Source organism: Astatotilapia calliptera, chromosome 10 (assembly GCF_964374335.1).
Source record: "Astatotilapia calliptera chromosome 10, fAstCal68.1, whole genome shotgun sequence".
Taxonomy (NCBI): domain Eukaryota; kingdom Metazoa; phylum Chordata; class Actinopteri; order Cichliformes; family Cichlidae; genus Astatotilapia; species Astatotilapia calliptera.
Window position 1 is genome coordinate 4,729,363 of NC_137431.1, and position 20,728 is coordinate 4,750,090.

The window sequence follows — 20,728 nt, forward strand, 5'->3', positions numbered from 1 at the left end:
TAAAGAAATACAGGAGGTAGAATATCAACAGACATAAAAAAAAGAACAGCCTTTCATGTTAATCAGTTAGCAATATGCTCATTATGCTTCCATTTACAACACACACACTGGAGGCTGAAACGACTTGGCAGCCTGGAACAAAAGCCAAAACATTTCCACACACAGACCACAACATCCCCAAACATGCAGTCAATCAGCACTGTGACCCCACCCTCCCCACCTCCACCATGTCAGGCTGCATGCTGAATTATTCAGCGTGCAGCGTCGTACGCCTCAGTTGGCTTTGGCTCTGTCCCAGTCTCTGCCTCTCCTCTGACTGCCAGAGCCTCCTCCTCTTGCTAGCAGCTTCTGAGGCGTTCTCTGAATCATGCTAAATATAGCTTGACTGTAGGTGTGACAGCAGAGTTTTTTGGAAAGGATTATATGACTTTGAGCAATGATTAATTTCTGGTGAGAAAGGTGAGCTTTTATTGGTTAATAAAGCTCTGAGTGAGTACAGAGCAGAGTGAAAGGCAGTGGGTGGATTGATACACTAGTGTCATAAATAAGGAAACCATAAGAAATACATTTCAATCAGACATACATGAGTGTTCCATGTTCCTCAGAAGAGTTTGTCCCATGAAGAGGTGGTACTGGTGTTAATGAAACTGGAAGGTTTGCGTTTTGTTATGTCACACAGGAGCAAACAGGAGAAGCTGACACACCAACAAAACTAATCACCAGTCTAAATCTGCAGCTTGGTTGAAAACCCTATGTGGCACATTTTGGAGTAATCCCTGCAGTCCCTGATCTGAAACTCAGCTTTGAGTGAATCTGTCAAGCTGATGGAGAGCTAGAAATTTAAACAGAATGATTCCTGTTGTGTGGCTGCAGGCCAGGAAACACAGCAGGACAGCGTTGGAACATGGACCTCCACTCCCTGTAGGCCAGATGACCAACCATGTGTTATAAACACAGAACGTGCTCTTCATGTGCTGCTCTGGTTTCTGATGTGGTTGTGACTGGTTACGTTGGCTTTACTGCATTTCAATTCTTCAGTTTTATTTATAGGAAAAAGCATCACATAAGAAGACTGGTACCACTTGAAGTGTTATATAAAGCTACAGCCACCAGTCAGCTAGCTAGACTCAGTGTGTAACCAGGCTGAAATAGTAAAAAATGTTCTTACTAGCACTGCCCTTGGCACATACTCATCTGTGATATTAGTGCAGTACTAAATGCAGTAATCCCATCTGGATTTGAAAGCATGTGCGACTAGCTCAAGGCTGTTAAAGAAAGGAAAGATTAGATAAAAATCTTATATAGAATAAGATACTGTATCCTGTAACAATATATTAGAATAGAATAGAATAGAATAGAATTATCCTTTAATTGTCCCACAAGGGGAAATTTGGTTGTAACAGCAGCCAGAAAGACACATATATAACAAACAGTACACAGGACACAGAACAGAAATATACACATTTTTTCTTACACATTTACATTAAGGACAATAGTTACTATAAACAGAGTACTGTACAGTTATTAAATTAAATAAAATTAACAACAGATAAGAGGCAAACCCAGGTTGTAGTGTAAATCGGTTGATTAAATTATTGTAGTTAAAGCGCAGATGTAAACATCTATGATTGTTGTTTTGATTGTACAGTCTGACAGCTGCAGGGAGGAAGGACCTGCGGAAACGCTCCTTCATGCATCGAGGATATTAGTTATATTAGTTAGTTAGTTAAAATCTGGTATCCTGAAGGGGTGCACAGTATATTTTGTTGGTCAGAAGGTCCTTAATACTGTATAACAGAATAGAAATCCAACAGTTAGAAAATACAGTACAGTGCAAGTTACAGCATGTTGCCTGAACACTTACAGTACACTCAGTGCAGCTGTGCACTGTGTCTACAGTGTGATTGTGGTGTGTTGTTGACACTTCTAAGCAGTTTTTTTCCCCTGTATTCTGATTTAAGCTCTTTAGTTTTAAAGCAATACCAATGCACTTGAAATCACTTTGTAGCGTACTGCCACATTAATATAAAAAGGCAAACTCTGCGACCAGAGCTGTTAATGATCCTGCAAATTAGAATCGCATTGGCAACAAATATACCTCTGAAAACCCAGAGAGGTGCCATCAGGCTTTGTTAACTTTTAGGAAAACTAGAACTAATCTTTGGCCTGGTGTGAGCAGCCATGACACACAGGCATGACTGGTGAGGTAAGCTGCCAGCTCAATGGAGTCCACTGTGTAAGCAGGCAGAGGCAGTGCCACTGGGAGCAGGGAAACAGGCCTCAGCCAACCTCTGAGTGACACACACACACACACACACACACACACACGCACACACACACACACACACACACACACACACACACACACACACACACACACACACACACACACACACACACAAGCTCAGACACAAAGGACACTTCTCTCCCAGTTTTTACTTCACTCTGCCTCAGACAGACGCTGGGAGAGTTGGAGAACACTTTGTACAATGATGTGAGGAACTTTATCTAAATCTCTGCTGCGGATACCGTTTAACACGTAGTAAGCTGCACTTCTTTTCTATTGTGCACTGCTGCCCTGCAGCCCTGAACTCCACCACAATGAAATATTGACTGAGTTGCAGAATGCTGAACATAGGGCTGAGTACATGGCTTTTTACAATCAGAAAAACAAATCTATTGAGGGCAAAAGCTGAGGGCAAAAATTGTGTCTTTATACTTCTTTTTGATATTTGCTTGAGTAGGTTTGCATTTTGACATGGGTCTGTGTTGTTTTGCAGTGTGTGGGATGCTCTAACTGACAACTACATCGCCACCTGGGACGGCACCGACTCGGAAGGAATCAACGGCAATATCTCTGACCAGGAGGTACATTTCATGCCACGCCTTCATGTTTAGTTTAAATCTAATTAATATAATATAATATACATGTAGGAATAGCTTTGCACTATTTATATGCAAATTTTTATTCTCATCAATAGTAAAAAAGCACCTTGAGATGACTCTTGCTGTAAATTAGTATTAAATATAAACGAATACACTGAACTGATAGCAAACTATTCTGATGAGCATCCTTAGCACTGTGGTGTAATGTGGGTGCTGAATGAATGGGAAGCTCATTCTCTGGTCCACTCTAATGTTTGTTTACACATTTCATCCTTACATGAACACGTCTGACCCAGAAAATTCACCTCACAGTCAAATATTTACATGTTGGTCTATTCGCTTGCTATGAATGGTTAACTACATTCACTAATTTCTGTGTTTGTAAGGATAATCATGATGCTTTTCTTAAAGACAAATGCTGTGTGTCATTATTTTCCATCTCGATGTGCTAAAATGAATTGTATGACTAGTTTCTGCTCCTGTAAAATTCATTTCATGCTGACAATTGAAAGCATGCCTGACCACTCGTGACTGGTCTGGCATTCAGCTAAGCTCTGCCTCCTCCTCCTCTGTTTCCTTGATTGCCTGTCAGATTCAGCTGGACAGCAGACACTTAGTGTTCTACGCCATGTTTGGACTGGTGAAGGCCAGAGGAGCTGTGGTTATCACAGGAGCAGAGGGTGGCTGTGGAAATGTATCACATTCATGCCTTCAAGCTAAAAGTTTTATACCTAGAGAGACACAAAATATTTAACATATGACAGCTTCCTGTGAGGACAATCTTTTCTCTGCATTTATACCTCTGATTGTTTCTCCTGCCACACTTTTTAAATATTATAAAAATGTGGTTCTATTTAACTCGAAATGAGTTGAGCCACAAAATAGATTTTCCTTTTGTAACATGGATATTTATCACTTTCTCATTATTGTATCAGCATGGAGGAATGGATAAACTGTTAAATGCTAAGTTGATAATAAAACGTATGGTAACAGTGCTTAATTAAAAAAATGTTTGGTACATGCACCATCATATGTGATCATGCTATCTATTTGCTCAATAGCACCACAGACAAAGTATAGCTGAGGCTTAATGGAAACCCATAAGTTTTGAACGTTGCTAGAGCAGCCATGATCAAAGTCAAGAGCGCTGCAGCCAACTTAAAAATCAGAAAATTCATCTTCAATAAAAGTTCAAGAGAAAGTGATGTATTTCTCAAATGTTATTTGAAAAATATAAAAACATAGGCTGTTTCACTATAGCTTGCTAATGCTCAGTCATAGTGACCCATCTGCCACTGGGACACAAACGTCAATACAAGAGCATCAAATTTAGGTCAGGCTAATGAGTAATATCACAAACTAACCAGCTCCTATTCGAATGTTTTATTCACTTTTTTATATCGATAAATACATTTATAAAAAATATTTAACTCAATATACTTGCGAGTCATTTCAAACTGTTCTGTTAGTGCTGTAGCCCATCTACAGTACCTTTGTGGACCACCAGAGGTGATTCATGTATCACTAACGTAAAAGGTCCAGGAAACGTTGTGAGGAGTAAAGATATTTCACAAAAATATCTCCTCCTGTGGATCCTGCTCACAGTTCAGGTTCAGGAGACAGACACCCTCTCTCTAGCCTCCTCCTTCAATTCCACACGTAAACAGGATGCAGTCTATTTACATGCTTTTAAAAATGGAATGAGTAAGTGGTTTTTAAAATGTGATAGTAATGTAACAGTAAATTATGTAAAACCTTTTAAATATTTAAACATCAGACTTTGAAATGAACTCAAGTGGCCAGTTGGGGTCTGGGCTGGAGGGCTGCTCTCCTGATGTGGGGACCAGGATGGTCTGCTTGTCTCCACCCCAGACTGAAGGGGAGGCATCTCCTGAATCTGGGGGCTGATTGCCTATCTGGGGGTTATTGGTGTTTGGACCTGGGAGTAGGGTTGCCAACTCCCTGAAAAATAAATAAGGGACACCTCGTGGCCAGGGCCGGGCGACCCAGTTGTCTTCACCCTTCCCAGTGTGGTGAATTTTCTAGCTCTTTTTTTGTGTGTGAAATTATTTTTTTAACCATTTGACTTGAAGTTGATTTAAGTAGATGCATATTCTATTCTTTGTGATATGAACACATGTGAAACAAATGATCATTTAGCCATTTATTTGTAGCTCAAAATGACAACATTAACACAATAAAACAGGTCTCCTTCTTAAACAGAAGCCTGTCATGCTTAACTTTTGAGAATATAAGTAAATCTTTCTTTAAAAGAACTCTGTCCTGCTTAACTTAAAATAATAGAAAACAATAGAAAGAAAAACATTCTTGTAACAGTGCACATTTAGTGCATTTAGTACAATTGGCTTCAGTTGAGGTATTATTTCAGCTTTTCTAATGCTAATCAGCTGCGCCTGTTTGTAAACCCGCTTGTTCCCATGATTACGCATCATAACTCATCATCATTATTCATCTATGTATTACTTTTATGTATTAGTCATCAATTTGTTGTAATCATCTATCCTTGCAGTTGCTTATTACACAAAATAAATTATATTATCACACTTCTGGCCACATAGCACTGATATTCACTGCACATGCCCATATTAACGTTTTCCAGCCAGGTGTTTTGCTTTTCCCATTCTTCCCTTTGTCTGAGGGGAACAAACATTGCTGCTCTAATGCTGGGCTTACACTGTGCGGTTTTAGGCCCATTTTGAGCCGATTTTTGAGTGATCGGACCGATTTTGGCCTTCATCGTGCGTCGTGTAGTATACGTGGGGTAACGAGAAGTGATTAACACCTCACGACCAGCTCCCGATCATCAATCGCTCATGAGGGTGTCACCACAGGCGCTCACACTGCTCACGCGCAAACGTAAACGTTGGTGAAAAAGATGGCGCAGCACGGCTGTGCAGCGTGTGATCTGGACACAAGCGATGGAGGCACAACTTGTAGAACTTTGGAAAGCTCATCCGAGCCTTTTCGATGTGGCATCACAAAATTATCACGACCACAACAACCGTGAAAACAGTTGGATTTACATTGCTGCTCAATCACAGCTGCCTGATCAATGTTTTTCATTAGCAATTTAGCAAAGTTGATGGTGGTGGTGTGTCTGTGTGAGTGAAAGACAGAGAGAGAGCGCGACAGATTTTCTGTTATAACCTTCATTTTATGGAGGCACAGTGTGAGCACTCAGGTCGCATCAGAGCATCGGGCGGTATAGTGTGAGAGTACATCGTGACCTATGAACTTCTAACCCCTGCGAGTCAATCGTGCAGTTTGAGCAGGTGCTGAATAACGTGACTGAAAAAATCGCACAGTGTTTGCCCAGCTTTAGGTGTACTGTCGTCCGAGACTTGCACCGCAGAGTCGGCGTTTGTTCCCCTGTTGGCCATGCTTCTTGTTGTGGTCATCTGTTGTCTTCCGGTATTTTCTCCGCAAGCGACCTTTCCTCGACCAATGAGATGAGCGGTAATCTGAATTGTCATACTCGAATTGTCATAAGTGTGCTGTCAGCTCATTGGTCACAAAGCAGGAGAGGGGCTGGGAATTATGTTTTCAAACAAAGTGTTAATTCCATAAACATTTATAGACTACTTTTGATTCTCACTGTATTACGGGACAAAGTGCGTCCCTTATTAGCTCAATACGGGACGTGTACTTTTGTTTCGAAATACGGGACGATTCCGTGTTTTAAGGGACGGTTGGCAACCCTACCTGGGAGTATAAAGTGTGTGTACGGCATCCATTTCTGTGTGTCTCCAAAGAGGGTGTGTGTCTGCCTGTTTGTCTATGTGTACATGTCACCCTCCCCCTCTCTCTTAGAACATCTCAGGCTCCCTCAGGTGTGGGGCCTATTTCCCCCTGACACATTCCCTGCCAGTGACTGTTGCCCCCATCTGCTGGTGCATTGGTACTTCTCGGTATCTGGGTCTGGATGCTCGGTTCTGTACTGGCTTGTTCCTGGTGGCTGCTTGGTGGGACCTGGGCCCCCTGGATTTGTCTGCTCTTGGTGGGGGTTGGGGTGTCCTTGGGTCTCGGGCTTGGTCTGCTCCGGTGTAGCCAGTGGAGTCTGTGAGCTTGTCGCTGCAGTCACCTGGGGCGTCTGCACTGTGGCTGCTGGGTGACCCCTCCCCAGGGCTCTCCTTTGCTCTTCTCTGAGTGGGAACTGCGGTTGTCCCTGTGGTGGTCCACCTGGGGCTCTCACGCTCTGGAGGGCCTCTACATTTCTGGGGCCCAGGTCTACTGCTTCAGGTCCTGGGGGATGGGGCTGAGCTCCTGACACCCATTATTAAACATTAAATGGAGAAACTTTATGAACACAAGCACGCTCACGCAGACTACTCTACTTGCCAAAGTGAATCTGTCTACCATTTTTTGCTGGACAGAGCAGGGAAAAAATGAACACAACTCCTGAATGAGCTGTCATTCAAACACACCAATTGATTTTTTTTTTTCTGAATGTGTATTTTCATCAATTACTCCAATGCAAAGACATCAGCATTTGACTCTTGCTGGCATCCTCACCACAGTAATCTGTTGGCATAATTTATCATTTGCAGATTCATGAAAAAGAGGAGGAGGAGATGAATGAGAAGAACGACAATGCCAACTGCCTGAATGAAGAACCTCTTATCACAGCAGATCAGGTCTGAGTGTGTGTGTGTAAAAATCAAGTGAACGGCAAATTTTTTGTGACCAACACGTTTCAGCTTGTGGCCTTCATCAGCGTCATGCCTTCATCAGCGTCATTGCAAAATGTCAAACAGTTTGTGTTTAAATAAAAAACAGGAAACAGAAAAAATCCAAGTGGACCAATCACACCTTCACAAATAAACAAGTTGACCAATTAAATTTAACGAGGTGGTACTGGCTAATTGGCTAATTGGTTAAGCCACAGCCCAAATAGATTCTGGACTGAACCACTACAGATTAAAAGGGGGACACCCCCAAAATGTCTTAAAGTAATACATACTCAAAATTACACAGAAAAATGCAAATAAGTTAAAATAAAAATAAGTACATTAACATTAAAAGAGGGAGAAACAATAACAAAATCTAGTTAAAAACACAGAAACACAAAAGTAAAGTCCACAGAAACTCATTAATAGATAAATCCTCAGTCATGCTTGTAGGGTGTAAACTCTTTAAACAGATTGGTCAGCTTGTTTATTTGTGAATCCCTCCATTTCTGTGTTCAAGGTCATTGAGGAGATAGTTGAAATGATGGAGAATTCTCCAGATCCTGGTGAAACTGAGGAGGATGAGGAGGAAGAGGTCAGTCACTCCTCCTCCAGGACCAATCTGTCCCTGCTAGAAGAGATCAGGCAGCTGTCACAGGCTTCAAACAACAACTGCTCCTATGAAGGTAAAGCTGTGAATAATCCATGTTTCTGGTTATTTCTTATTTTCATTTGACTTATGCAATGTCCTGACTGAGCTGTTTTAACTAATTTATTCTAATGCTATCGTTCAGGATTACCTCGTAGACTAGATATAATAGACTAGACTTCATAACAAGTGCATATTTTCTGTTAAGTAGCATGTCAGAAATGTGATAATTTCCTATTAAAGTCATCCTTTAGGTCAAAATTAAGGTACATACCTCAAGATAGTAATAAAATACCAAAGGTGTGACTCTTATTTGGTATTATCATCAGTTAAAGCTAAAAACTATAATCACCCTTTTCATAAAAGCTCCAACATGAATCCATTTAAACCTAACGCAAAGATACAATGTTCAGGGAAAAATAAGTCTCAAATACAACTATAACTATCCATCTGTGTACATTAGTTATCTCATTTAGTTAGTTTGAAGATGAGAGTTTAAGAGGTCAATAACTTTTTTTTACAACTAAAAACTGTAAATAATAATTAGTTAACCTTCTTAAAGAAACATCAACAGAAACAGCATTAAACATGCAGCACATGCGCATCTGTGCAGGGATTATCAGCTATGTCAGTTAGCATTACCAAGCTAACTTTAGCAAACATGAAATTTTGGCTGCACTGAGAAATCACCATATTAAAAACAAAGTAAAATGGTGGTTGTACAATAAATTAAGCCACCCACAACACTAAATGAGTAAAATAAACCTTTCTTTTTTGGCTACTATATCTAAATGTTGCTTCCATATTTTAGTGGTTTTCAGCTACTTTTACGCTATTTGTACTTCTACTTTTCCACCATTGAGAAGAGCACTCAAAAGGTTACAGATACAGATAGATATTTGGAGTCAAAAGCCTTTTTATATAGTTTAGATTCACAGTTGCAATGTAATGACAAAAAAATTGCCCCGTGACTGACACGATATGTGTGTCATAATATGAACACCCTGCACAATAATCACCTTGCAAATTGGTCACATGTACCAAAGTGGTGGAAACACCTCATGTTTAACCCTTTAAGACCTACCATAGAACCAAGGCCGCAAGAGCTTACTTTATATTTTTACATGCTGTAGTGCCATTTTTGGGAGTATTTCAAGTTGCTATGCATCAATACAACTGTTATAGCCCATATTTTAATAATATGTATGCATTAAGTCCATAGTAACTACATAAATTGCAAAAAAGTGCATTTTTTTATGCAATTTTTGAAAAGCTATATGTGGAAGGAAACTCCTCTGGTTTCATATACAAAAAAAATTATTGCGCTAGCTTAAACGGTTCCGTTCTACAGGGATTTAAAAATAGTTACGCAAAACCATGAAGAAACCAGCTGTTTTGTTCACATTGTCTTCTTTTTTAAAATAACTGGCTAACACTCTCTAACACCATTCTTTTTTTCTCGGGAATTTTACTATATGAAACAAGTAAATACTGTACAGTGGACGAATACATGAATACATGGATCAAAGACAAACGTGTTTTTTAGGAAATTAAGTATTTAATAATGCTGATAAAATTATTTTTTTCAAGTATCTGGGGGAAGTGTATACTAATTAAAGAGCCTTGGTCTTATTGTGAAATTTAATTGCAGTTAGAGAGATTTAAATAATAATAAAAATAAAAATAATAATTTCAAAATCGATATTCACTCATGTATTCATTTTGTTATTTCACAATTCTTTTTTAAATGGTGGAGACTTTACGTGCAGTAAATGGACGTTATGGCACTATATCTAGTGTGGGTGTAATATAATATTATTTTCTGCCTCAACATGCATTTTACATGATCAAATTTGTAATTCAAAAAAACTTCCCAGTTGAGCTAAAGCATTACAGTATGAGCAGCCACAGACAACGTCTTTAGGCATCTGCGATGTAATATAATGATTACACTGTACCAGCTGCATTGTCAGAAATGTTTCTCCCAAGCTGCTGTTTTGTTTGTGTTCTTTTTACAAAATACTGATTGCACTTCCTTCCTTTATACGCTGAGCTATCATCAGGGACTGCTCATTATGTTATTCATACAACAGTACCTTATTCATATAGCAAAATTACCCTGGGCCGCATTAGTATACATTACTGGTAATTAATACTGTCACAGTGGCACCGATTCCCAATAGTCAGACTATTCAAAGAATATTATTTTACTGTTAGCATCCTGCTTAACTCTAATGATTCCCACAACCTTTCCGCTCTCAAATCCATCCTGCAGGCCTGAGCCTGATGCCCAGCTCAGCGCTTGTTGAGCTGCTGCACCGGGTGGAGGTCGCCATCCGTGAGTACTCAGAGGAGCTCGTCAGCCAGTTGGCTCGTCGTGATGAGCTGGAGTTTGAGAAAGAGGTGAAGAACACATTCATCACGGCACTAATGGAGGTGCAGAACAGGCAGAAGGAGCAACGAGACAGCAGCAAACGCAGACGTCGGGACAAGGCCATGAGCCTGCAGGGGGGAGGGACAGTGCCTGTGAATGGAGGCAACGATAGCTCCACAGGCCAGAAGACAGGGACCATGCTTGTTAAGGTGGGTAATGGTGCTAATCTCAAATATTAACAATATGAGGCATTTTATGAATGTGCAGATTTCTTTTTTAAACTTTTCACTATAAATTACAGGAAGGTAAAACAAGAATGCCTGCAAGCTCTTCCTTTCCCCATCCTCTTTAACTGTTAGTATAATGGATATCTAAAGGCCATTAGCCTCTAAATTATCTTCCAGGAAAGATTATAAAGTGGCTGTGACCCATCATCTATGTACAGTAACTGCCCAGTGCAGTCCTATCCAGCAAAAGAGAAACTGCCTAATGGATTTCCTCTCCATTCGATGTAGCAGCAGTCTGAGTGCTGTGAGTCTGGCTCTTGGTACCTTACTCTCTGTTACTGAACTAATATGAGCATACCGATGGCTTAAGGAAGTGGATGCAATATATACAATAAATTGCACAATGATACCATGCTGAAATCTGCTGAAGAATAATTTAAAAAATGAATTTTGTCATATGAATTGGTAGTTTGTAATAATGGTCACTATATCTTTGTATGTGTGTGTGTCCTACAGCGTTTCAGCATGGAGGGAATTTCCAACATTCTACAAACAGGCATCAGACAGACATTTGGAAGCACAGGGAATGACAAGCAGGTAAGGTTTAAATGTTTTAAATAAAAAACAAAAAAACCCAAACAAACATGCACAGATGAGCCAACCCATTATGAATACTCACAGATGGAGCAAATTATATAATGACATATTTAGGCGTTCTCGTTTCATTAGACGGTAAGTGAACAGTTGGTTCTTGTAGTCAGCCGTGAGTGTAAGGCGACTGGCCATCCTTAAGCGTAAGGATGGCCAGTCGGCTGTGTCAGAGAACCTCCTGAAACTAGAAAGCCTGTTAGATGCCTCTGGTGAACAGCTGCAACCACCAGCTGGAACCAGCTACATGGTTTTGACTTCTCAAGGTTCACTGGTGCAAAGAAAATAAAGGCTACCTTAGCTGGCCTGAACTCAGCTAATGCACTGTGGAAAGAAGACCAGCAGGTGTAAGGGTGAAGATCTCCAACTGTATACTGTATGTTGACAGAGGTTTTCTCGGTACTTAGATTGGTTTGCAATGATGGACGGTTCAGATTCAAAGTTTGGTGTTCTTAGAGCTATACTGCAAAACAGGAGCCGGACTAATCCTGGTGACTTCAGGCTTAATCCAGTATTTCAGTAGTACGAAGGTGGCTGACGTCATGCCAGGGCACATCTCCATGACTTAACAGAATTTCATGATATTTTGTCAAAAGTAGCTTGACAAATTGATACTACTCTCATGTTACTTGTAATGTAAAGCTACAAGTAACTCACTAGCTTGATTGCACTTTGGTTGAACAAAATTCTAATTTAAACAAACAAACAAAAAAGTCTAATTTAAAAGAAAAGAAAAAGAGAGAAATGTAATCCTTCAGATTAACAGAGGCTACTTATTACTCTCTTATTAGTCTGAGAAAGCCTTCTGAACCTTTATTCTGTTTCAGTACCTAAACACGGTTATTCCATATGAGAAGAAAAGCACCCCTCCATCTGTTGATGACCTGCAGATGCTCACAAAGAGTAAGACCACACCAGAACATCTGTAATAGAGCCAAATAAAAGGCAGAAGTAGTACATTCAGCCTTGTTGTCTGCTTTTTTCATGCAGTACTCTATGCCATGAAGGAGGACAGTGAGAAGGTGCCTACACTGCTGACCGACTACATCTTAAAAGGTAAATGCAAACACAGTCTTCTACTCACTTTTGTAGCGTTTTACACAGCACAGTGGAAAACAGGGACATTTTCTGTTCTTGAAATATTGCCTGTCTGAACTTCTTGGATGTTGGAAACTATATCAAGGCAGTTTGTTCTGTCTTCCTCTTCAGTCCTGTGTCCTACCTAAAGCGCCACCAAGCCAGAGGCAGCAGTGTGATGGAAACTTCCTTCTCCAAGGGCATTTCTGACCTTACTTTCCTCTGGTTCAAGCTGCATGACCTCCCCTCTTTTACCATTACCAACTATGGATCCTCACCATCAACATTATCATATTCACCTCAACTACAACTACTGCCTTTCGCTGAGCTCACTTCCTCCCTTCCCTGCGCATCAAACTCAGGCCACAAAACGGTGACCATCTGAATAACAAGTGGAACAGCCGATTCCCACTTTTAACAGACTTCACTTATGGAGCATGACATAATGACCATAACACCACTTTGGTACAGTGATAGCGTTATTACTGCTTTCTTTTCCTTCATTACTTTACTTTCTCTTGTTTTTAATTCTAACAGAATTTCATTGATTTTTGAAATCATAAAATGACCTCTTAACCAGTGATGGTTTTGTACATTGATTCTTTTCATAAGGACTACACTGTCAGAAAAATTAAACTACATACTGCATCCACACACGTCTTCGTATGGTTTCTGATTAAAAAAGTGATTAATCTGAATACAAAAGCCATGCACTTTTATCTGCCAACTTAGCACTGTTACTCCGTGTACAGGAGCGGAAACAATACTATTACGGGTGCAGTGCAGTGCAGTGAATTACAAAGCTTTTTTTCTTTACTTTTTGCTTTTTGCTAATTATCCAGTGCTCTTCTGACTTATTTCTAATTTCTTTTTACGTGTATCTAAATATTTGATATGGACTCTGTTTATTTTGTACTTTTATTTACTGTGTCATCAGAGTGACAGGTATCTGTGCATTCATCCCTATCCAACTACATGGAGATATATCAGTGGATATCATCCCCCGATGAAAGAAGCTCATTTCAACAGAGTTGTGCATATTAGCATATTTATGACTTCCTTTGTGTCATGTAGGTGAATGTTACATCGCTAATTGAAAATTCTAATAAACATTCTACCCCAGTTGTGTGTTCATTTGCTTCTGTTTTGCATTTAGTATGATCACTCCTGATAAATTACACAAGTTTTTTTTCTTTTTCTTTTTTCATTTGAATCTATTCTTTGGAAACTTTGACTTTTACAAGTTATCAAAAAAGACAGACAAAAATGTTTATTTCCTCAGGACTACTGTGTGAGTGCAATTTTGACTGGGGATACACATGTAGTTTCTAATATTCCAGTCCAATAATATATATCCTAATATTCCAATATGTCTGGATGTGTTTCAACAGCTGCCAAATGGCCAAGATGCTTTTAGAAGCTCTTATGTTTCTGTAATGTGTCTAAAATTTGGCAAAGACTTTTTTTTGAGAAGGATCTTTATCGGATGCTGATAATACCTACATTTAGAAAAAAAACAGGAATTCAGTGCACAATGTTCCTGCTCACTGCAAATTTATTGTGACTAAAGAGATTATTTAAAAATGATTATTATTTGTTTCAAAACAAAAAAAATTCTCACTTTCCATGAAAACAAAATCTACAATTATAAGTATTTTATCATATTTCTGCCCTATATTAAACAAACACAGATTTATTGAGGACAGTATAAATCAGGCTTACACAATTCAGCCATACGCCACATCTGTGAAATAGTAAGATCTTGCTCAAGCTCTGTCATGATAGGAGGCAATAAGACGCAGGGTTTATTCAGCACGGACTACTTTTATTGAACTGTAGCACCAGTGTACGTGGCTACATCAATTTTCCAAAAACATACAGTGTTCCAGCGACCTCTAGTGGCCGGTCCCATAGTAGCCTTACTAGTACAACAAAAATAAATCTCACAACATCTTCCCCTTTAACAAAAGTACTTTAAATATAAAACAGTGTTGTCAGAACGTACGACATCACAGGGGTAGACTACCCTCAGTCCTGATAAGGTATTATTCTGCCCTTAGAACATAGAAAGGAGATAGTCCTCAGTCTCCCTTTGGAGCATCCCTTTGGCAAACCGTGTCCCTATTGACTGGACTGGGCAACAATGTCTTTTCGAGTACTGCAATCGTTTGCCAGGGGCCATTGGGCAGAGGAGTAGTCACGAGGGGTTCCCGTCGCTGTGTAGGCTTGTGCTCTCTGCAAAAGTTGCATGATCTCACCTTGTGTGTCATTTGAAGTCCAATGGTGGGCCACCACACTGTTGATCTTGCACGCTCTCTACATTTAGTTAGTCCTTGGTGGCCTTCATGTAATTGGTCAAGGACACTGGGTCTGAGTGCTGTGGGAATTACAATGCGATCGTGGTAGAGCACTAGACCGTCTGATTCTGAAAGGTGGCTTCTGGCTGCATAGAAGCCTTGCAGTGATGAACTCTTTGCCATTCTCAAAGGCCACCCTTGTCTGATGAAAATGATTGCTTTTTGAAGCTCTGGGTCCATCTGTGTAGCACTGTGAATTTCCTCCAACTTATGTGACTTGATAGGTTTGCTTGTCACTACGTTGCTCACATATACCTTGACCCGGCTGTCTGTCTCGAACTGATAGCATCCATGCAGTGGATGTCTGGAGAGTGCGTCCGCCACCACTAACTGTTTACCGAGAACATGCTCAGCAGTGACACTGAATCACATCAGTCGCATCAGCAGTCTCTGACATCTCAGTGGTGTTTGGTCAAGGTCGTATGAGTTGATCAAAGGCACCAAGGGCTTATGGTCAGTTTGTACACATACATGACCCATGGCTTGTATGTAGCGGGAAAAACGTTCACAGGCCCAGACAGATGCTAAACACTCTTTTTCAATCTGTGAATATCTTTTCTCTGCATCTGTGAGAGTGCGAGAACAAAAAGCAACAGGCCAAAACTCCCCGTCATGGTCCTGTAACAGTGCAGCATGCAGGCCATAGCTGCTTGGACCCGTTGAGCTTAAGGCCTGATGCTTTGATTGTCAGTAATACTGCATCTAAGCGTTGGTCATGCTCCTCTTTCTTAGCCCCGAAAACCAGTATGTCGTCCATCACAATGACAGTCCCATCTAGGCCCTTGAGCAAAGTGCTCATGAGCCGCTGGAAGATCTCGGGTGCTGTTATGCCAAATGGCAGACGCCTGAAGCAAAACCTGCCCATGGGAGTTATGAACGTGGTCAGTTTTTGGCAGCTGGGGTCCAGTGGAATTTGCCAGAACTCACTGGAGGCATCCAAAGTGGAGAAAACTTTGGGGCGATCGTGGCTCAAAGAGTTGGGAGTTCGGCTTGTGACCGGAAGGTTGCCGGTTTGAACCCTGGCTTGGACAGACTCGGTCGTTGTGTCCTTGGGCAAGACACTTCACCTGCCGCCTACTGGTGGTGGTCAGAGGGGCCGATGGCGCGATATGGCAGCCTCGCTTCTGTCAGTCTGCCCCAAGGCAACAGTGGTTGTGTGACTGGAGGAGCTATTGGCTTTTGCAGTATGTAACTTACTTTATTAACTTACATTACAGCAAATTTATGCATTTTGTCCACGTGTTTATTTTTCTGTTTTGCAGCTGGTCTGAAGGCTGGTGTTTATTCTCTGCTGCAATTAATCATGACTTGCGGTGAAGCTCTATGGAGTGGCTCGATGGACAAAAACATAAATATTACACATGTGGCCCAGAGAAAGAAGACTCGCGTTGTGAGTTTGCTAACCCTGATGTTTCCCTGCACATCAAGGATTGCTGTTAAAGCAGAATTGAAGTGTACTGTTCAAACACAGGGATTTTAAGTGGCACCATAGTGGGTTAAAACAAACAAACAAACAAACATAAAAAAAAGACATGTCGGTTTTTCCTGTGACTTTCATATTGTGGACAGTTAGAGCAAGGAATGCCAATTTCTCATGGTGAATCTTCAAAGACAGAGCAGAGTGGGTCTGCTTCAGTGGCGCACTGATCAGGTAATGAAAGCTGAACTTGTGTGAATTTCACTCTGGGTCTGTAAAAACTCAGATGAGCAATGTTCTGCCTGTAAAACATTGGTTTGATGTGTAAGTAACTAATCCACACCAGGATTATTTATAATAAAAGCATTTTTTTTAAAATTGTGGATTTACTACTTTTCCTTGATTATTAAAGGACTACAACACCCAAACTAGTCATTACCTTTGCTTTAATTTTTTCTTTTTTTTTTATTATAGCGAAAGTAGTCTTCAGGAAAAGTTCTCCAGGCTTCTTGAAGGACATTCAATTCAGTTCAATTCAAGTCAAGTCAAGTCAAGTCAAGTCAAGTCAAGTCAAGTTGGCTTTATTGTCACTTCAACCATATACAGTTTAACAGTACACAGTGAGGCGAAACAACGTTCCTCCAGGAACCAAGGTGCTACATGCAACATAAATTTACAACATAATTTAACAGAAAACTCTAAACTAGCTAACTAAGAGGCCTAGTTAGCTGGCTAGCAGAGACAAGACAGACTGACCTAACATAAATTACAACATAAATTAACAAAAAACTATCTAACTATCTCTAAGGATGACTTTTTTTTTTTGTTATCAGACAGCAGACAACAAAGTGCACGTGCAAATGTGCAAACAAGAGCAGCAAGTGACAGTGTGACAAAAAAAAAAAACACAACGTAACATAATAATAAGGTTTTGTGATGATGAGTTGAGGTAGTGGAGGAACAGTAAACATTCCTTAGTGTAGCAGCAAAAATTAGGAAGTGCAGAAGTTAGTGCAGAAAGTCCAGTAATAATATTGTGCAAAAGACCATTTACAGGTTGGTGTGTGCGATGGTTTGGTGGTGTAGGTCAGTGTGTTTGTGCTTGTGTTGATTAGTCAGTCCAGTCTCAATGTTTTGAGGTAGTTGAGTTAAGCTGAGTGATAATGTTAGTGTGTGTGTATGTGTGTGTGTGCGTGTTTATCAGTCAGTCCCTTTTTGCTGAGGAGATGGATGGCTTGTGGAAAAAAGCTGTTGTACAGTCTGGATGTGTGTGCCCGAATGCTTCGGTACCTTTTTCCAGATGGCAGGAGTGTGAAGAGTGTGTGAGAGGGGTGTGTCCGATCAGCCACAATGCTGGTGGCTTTGCGAATGCATCGTGTGGTGTAGATGTCCTCAATAGAGGGGAGAGAGACCCCGATGATCTTCTCTGCTGTTCCCACTATCCGCTGTAGGGTCTTGCGGTCTGATATGGCACAGTTCCCAAACCAGACAGTGATGCAGCCGCCCAGGATGCTCTCGATAGTTCCTCTATAGAAGGTGGTCAGGATCGGTGGTGGAAGCCGGGCCTTTCTCAGTCTTCTCAGAAAGAAGAGACGCTGTTGGGCTTTCTTGTGCAGGGAGCTGGTGTTGAGGGACCAGCCGAGGGCCATCTCCAGGTGGACGCCCAGGAATTTGGTGCTGTCGACGATCTCCACAGAGGAGCCGTTGATGCTCAGCGGTGAGTGGTCGCCTCGTGTCCACCTAAAGTCAACAACCATCTCTTTTGTCTTGTCAACATTCAGAGACAGGTTGTTGTCTTTACACCAGTCCGTTAGTCTCTGCACTTCCTCTCTGTACGCTGACTCGTCGTTCTTGCTAATGAGACCCACCACGGTCGTGTCATCAGCGAACTTAATGATGTGATTTGAACTATGTGTTGCTACACAGTCATGAGTCAGCAGTGTGAACAATTCAATTCAATTCAATTCAATTCAATTTTATTTATATTGCACCAAATCACAACAACAGTCGCCTCACAGAGCTTTATATTGTACAGTAGATCGTACAATAATAGATACAGAGAAAAACCCAACAATCAACAATATGACCCCCTATGAGCAAGCACTTTGGCGACAGTGGGAAGGAAAAACTCCCTTTTAACAGGAAGAAACCTCCGGCAGAACCAGGCTCAGGGAGGGGCGGTCATCTGCTGCGACCGGTTGGGGTGAGAAGGAAGACAGGATAAAGACATGCATTCAAAGCTCTTCTTTTGGATGTTGGCTGCCTTTCCTTCCCTTCTCTGTCAAGATGATCCCACTATTCACTAATGTTGAGGTCCAGGGTTTGGGGAGGCCAATACACAACTGATAGCATTCCATAATGTGTTTTTCTATTTGAAGATGGTGGTGTTGTAAATGCTATTGTATAATTACGTTAGCACAATGGTGATAGGAAGGCCCCAACCCCGCCTTCCTAATGTGGGAGCCAACCAATAGGACCACTCCCTCCATGTCTGCGACCAGTGAGACCACAATCATCACCATCTAACAAGGTACCAGTGATATGAGACACATATGTTGCTTTCCACTTGTATGCACAATCATATTGGGTCACGGGTGGTATATGGGAAGTCTGGTAAACAGGTCCCTGGTGGCAGGAAACTAAGTCCGTGGGTCAGAGGGGGCCAGCCGAGATTCAGTCTCTGAGCATGTTACATGTAGGACACTGGGTTCTGTGTTCCCTCTGTTTAGTTTCTGCCCATGTGTTCCTTCTGTTCTCTGTCTGTTACTGTGTCTCTGAGTCCAGTCTGTGCATTTCCTGTTTTATTTTGAAGGTCTGTGTCTTATGTCAGTGTGTTCAGTTTTGTGCTCTCCCTGTCTCGTCTGTGTAATCAGTGTCAGCCGTGTCTCCCAGCTGTGTCCTTTCAGTCCTGTTCACCTCTTGTATTTAGTGTCTGAGTCTCACCCTGCTCGTCGTTGCGTCGTTCTTCATTCTACTCTGTTTTTTCTGTTTGCCCGGTTTCCTGTCTGTTGCTTTCCCAGTTTAGTTAGTTTTCTGTTCAATCGGCAAACTCCCAATAAAGACGGGTGTTTTGACTTCACATTTGCCTCTGTGAGTCCTGCTCTTGGGTTCCTGCCTGCCTTCACACAGCCATGACATTTTCTTCTTTTTTTTCCTGTTATTTATCTTCCTTCGTTGAGTCTCTGTTTCCTCCTTTTCTGCTTTTCTGCTTTGCAGTTTTTCACTTTTTCCTTTTTATTTGTTTCCTGTCTTTGTTCCTGCTGCTTTTATTGGAAGCAAGCTCCTCTGCAGAAAGAAACGCAATGTAGGACACATGTAGCTTTGGAAGATGGGTGCAACACTGACTGTCCAGCTCAGCTCAAAATTCAGTGTTTAGACATTTTCCTAGCTCTCCCATCTTCTTCTTCTTCATCCTCCTCCTCCCTTGGTCTCCTCCTCGAACCACCTGGTACTGGGTTGGGGGGCAATAGCACAGGAGCATCCTGGCCATTGTCTCCATCGTCATCTGTGTCACTATCAGGAACACTTTCAGTGTCGCTCTCAGATCCCTCATCTTCCCACCACCTGATTTCATCAATAATTGGATCTTCTTCTGCTCCATTATTGTACACGGGTTGTTCTATTTCTAGAGGTGGATTTCTTTCTGTGTAATCTCCTGCTCCCATCTCTGCTCTATTAATGACCAATGGTCGTTCTATCTGTTGGGGTGGATTTCTTTCTATGTTATCTCCTACTCCCATCTCTGCTCCATTAATGACCAAGGGTTGTTCTATTTGTTGGGGTAGATTTCTTTCAATGCCATCGCCTACTCCCATCTCTGCTCTAAAATTTTCCCAGGGTCCTGCTATTTCCTGGGGAGGATTTATTTCGATGCCTCCTACCGGAACATCAACTGCCTCCTCTTGTTGTGGCAGTTGATTATCAACTAAACCACGCAACTGATTGATTTCAATCCAGGGGAACATCCTGTCAACTGCTCTAAGATTTCCCTGTTGCAGCAGTGCCAAAAGCAGCTCATTGACTGCTAGTCCTACACCAACATGGTTTTGTTCACCATCGTCATGGTTTGGTGAGCCGTCTCCTCTATCCATTTTTTGAAAACAGTCTGCTTTAATAGACTGGAGGAAACTGGTCGGTACAGCTGTCAAACTTTAGCTGATTGGTACAGAACTTTTAAAATGTCCTTGAAAAAGAGTTTAAATCTCTTTAGGAAACTGTTTAAAAACACGAAGCAAATGTGAACTAATCGCAACTGATTGCTGTGAGGAACACTGCGAACTAACGGCTATTTAAGGATTTTCAGATCAAAGTCAAGCTTTTGATTGGTTGTGGTTTGAGCTGACTTTTGTGACGTCATCGAATTTGGTTCATTGTGATGACGGTCAACGTTCTGCTGATGAAAAAA

At 41.2% G+C, this 20,728-nt stretch overlaps 1 protein-coding gene across 1 annotated transcript; it reads left to right on the forward strand.

Annotated features, from left to right (window-relative positions):
* Positions 1-2,462: 2,462 nt before the first annotated feature.
* On the forward strand, positions 2,463-13,671 carry fez1 (fasciculation and elongation protein zeta 1 (zygin I)). The gene is made up of 9 exons (XM_080306987.1): positions 2,463-2,494; positions 2,781-2,868; positions 7,455-7,541; positions 8,095-8,260; positions 10,499-10,806; positions 11,341-11,421; positions 12,300-12,375; positions 12,463-12,528; positions 12,682-13,671. The coding sequence occupies exons 1-9, from the start codon at positions 2,490-2,492 to the stop codon at positions 12,696-12,698; spliced, it is 894 nt and encodes a 297-aa protein (XP_080163113.1). The 5' UTR covers positions 2,463-2,489; the 3' UTR covers positions 12,699-13,671.
* The last annotated feature ends 7,057 nt before the right edge of the window (positions 13,672-20,728 follow it).

Bases quoted from the DNA above. Each gene is read 5' to 3' on its own strand.
- fez1 (XM_080306987.1), top strand. The intron at 11,422-12,299 runs GTAAGGTTTAAA...ATTCTGTTTCAG, and splicing joins GCACAGGGAATGACAAGCAG to TACCTAAACACGGTTATTCC. The intron at 12,376-12,462 runs GTAAGACCACAC...TTTTTCATGCAG, and splicing joins CCTGCAGATGCTCACAAAGA to TACTCTATGCCATGAAGGAG.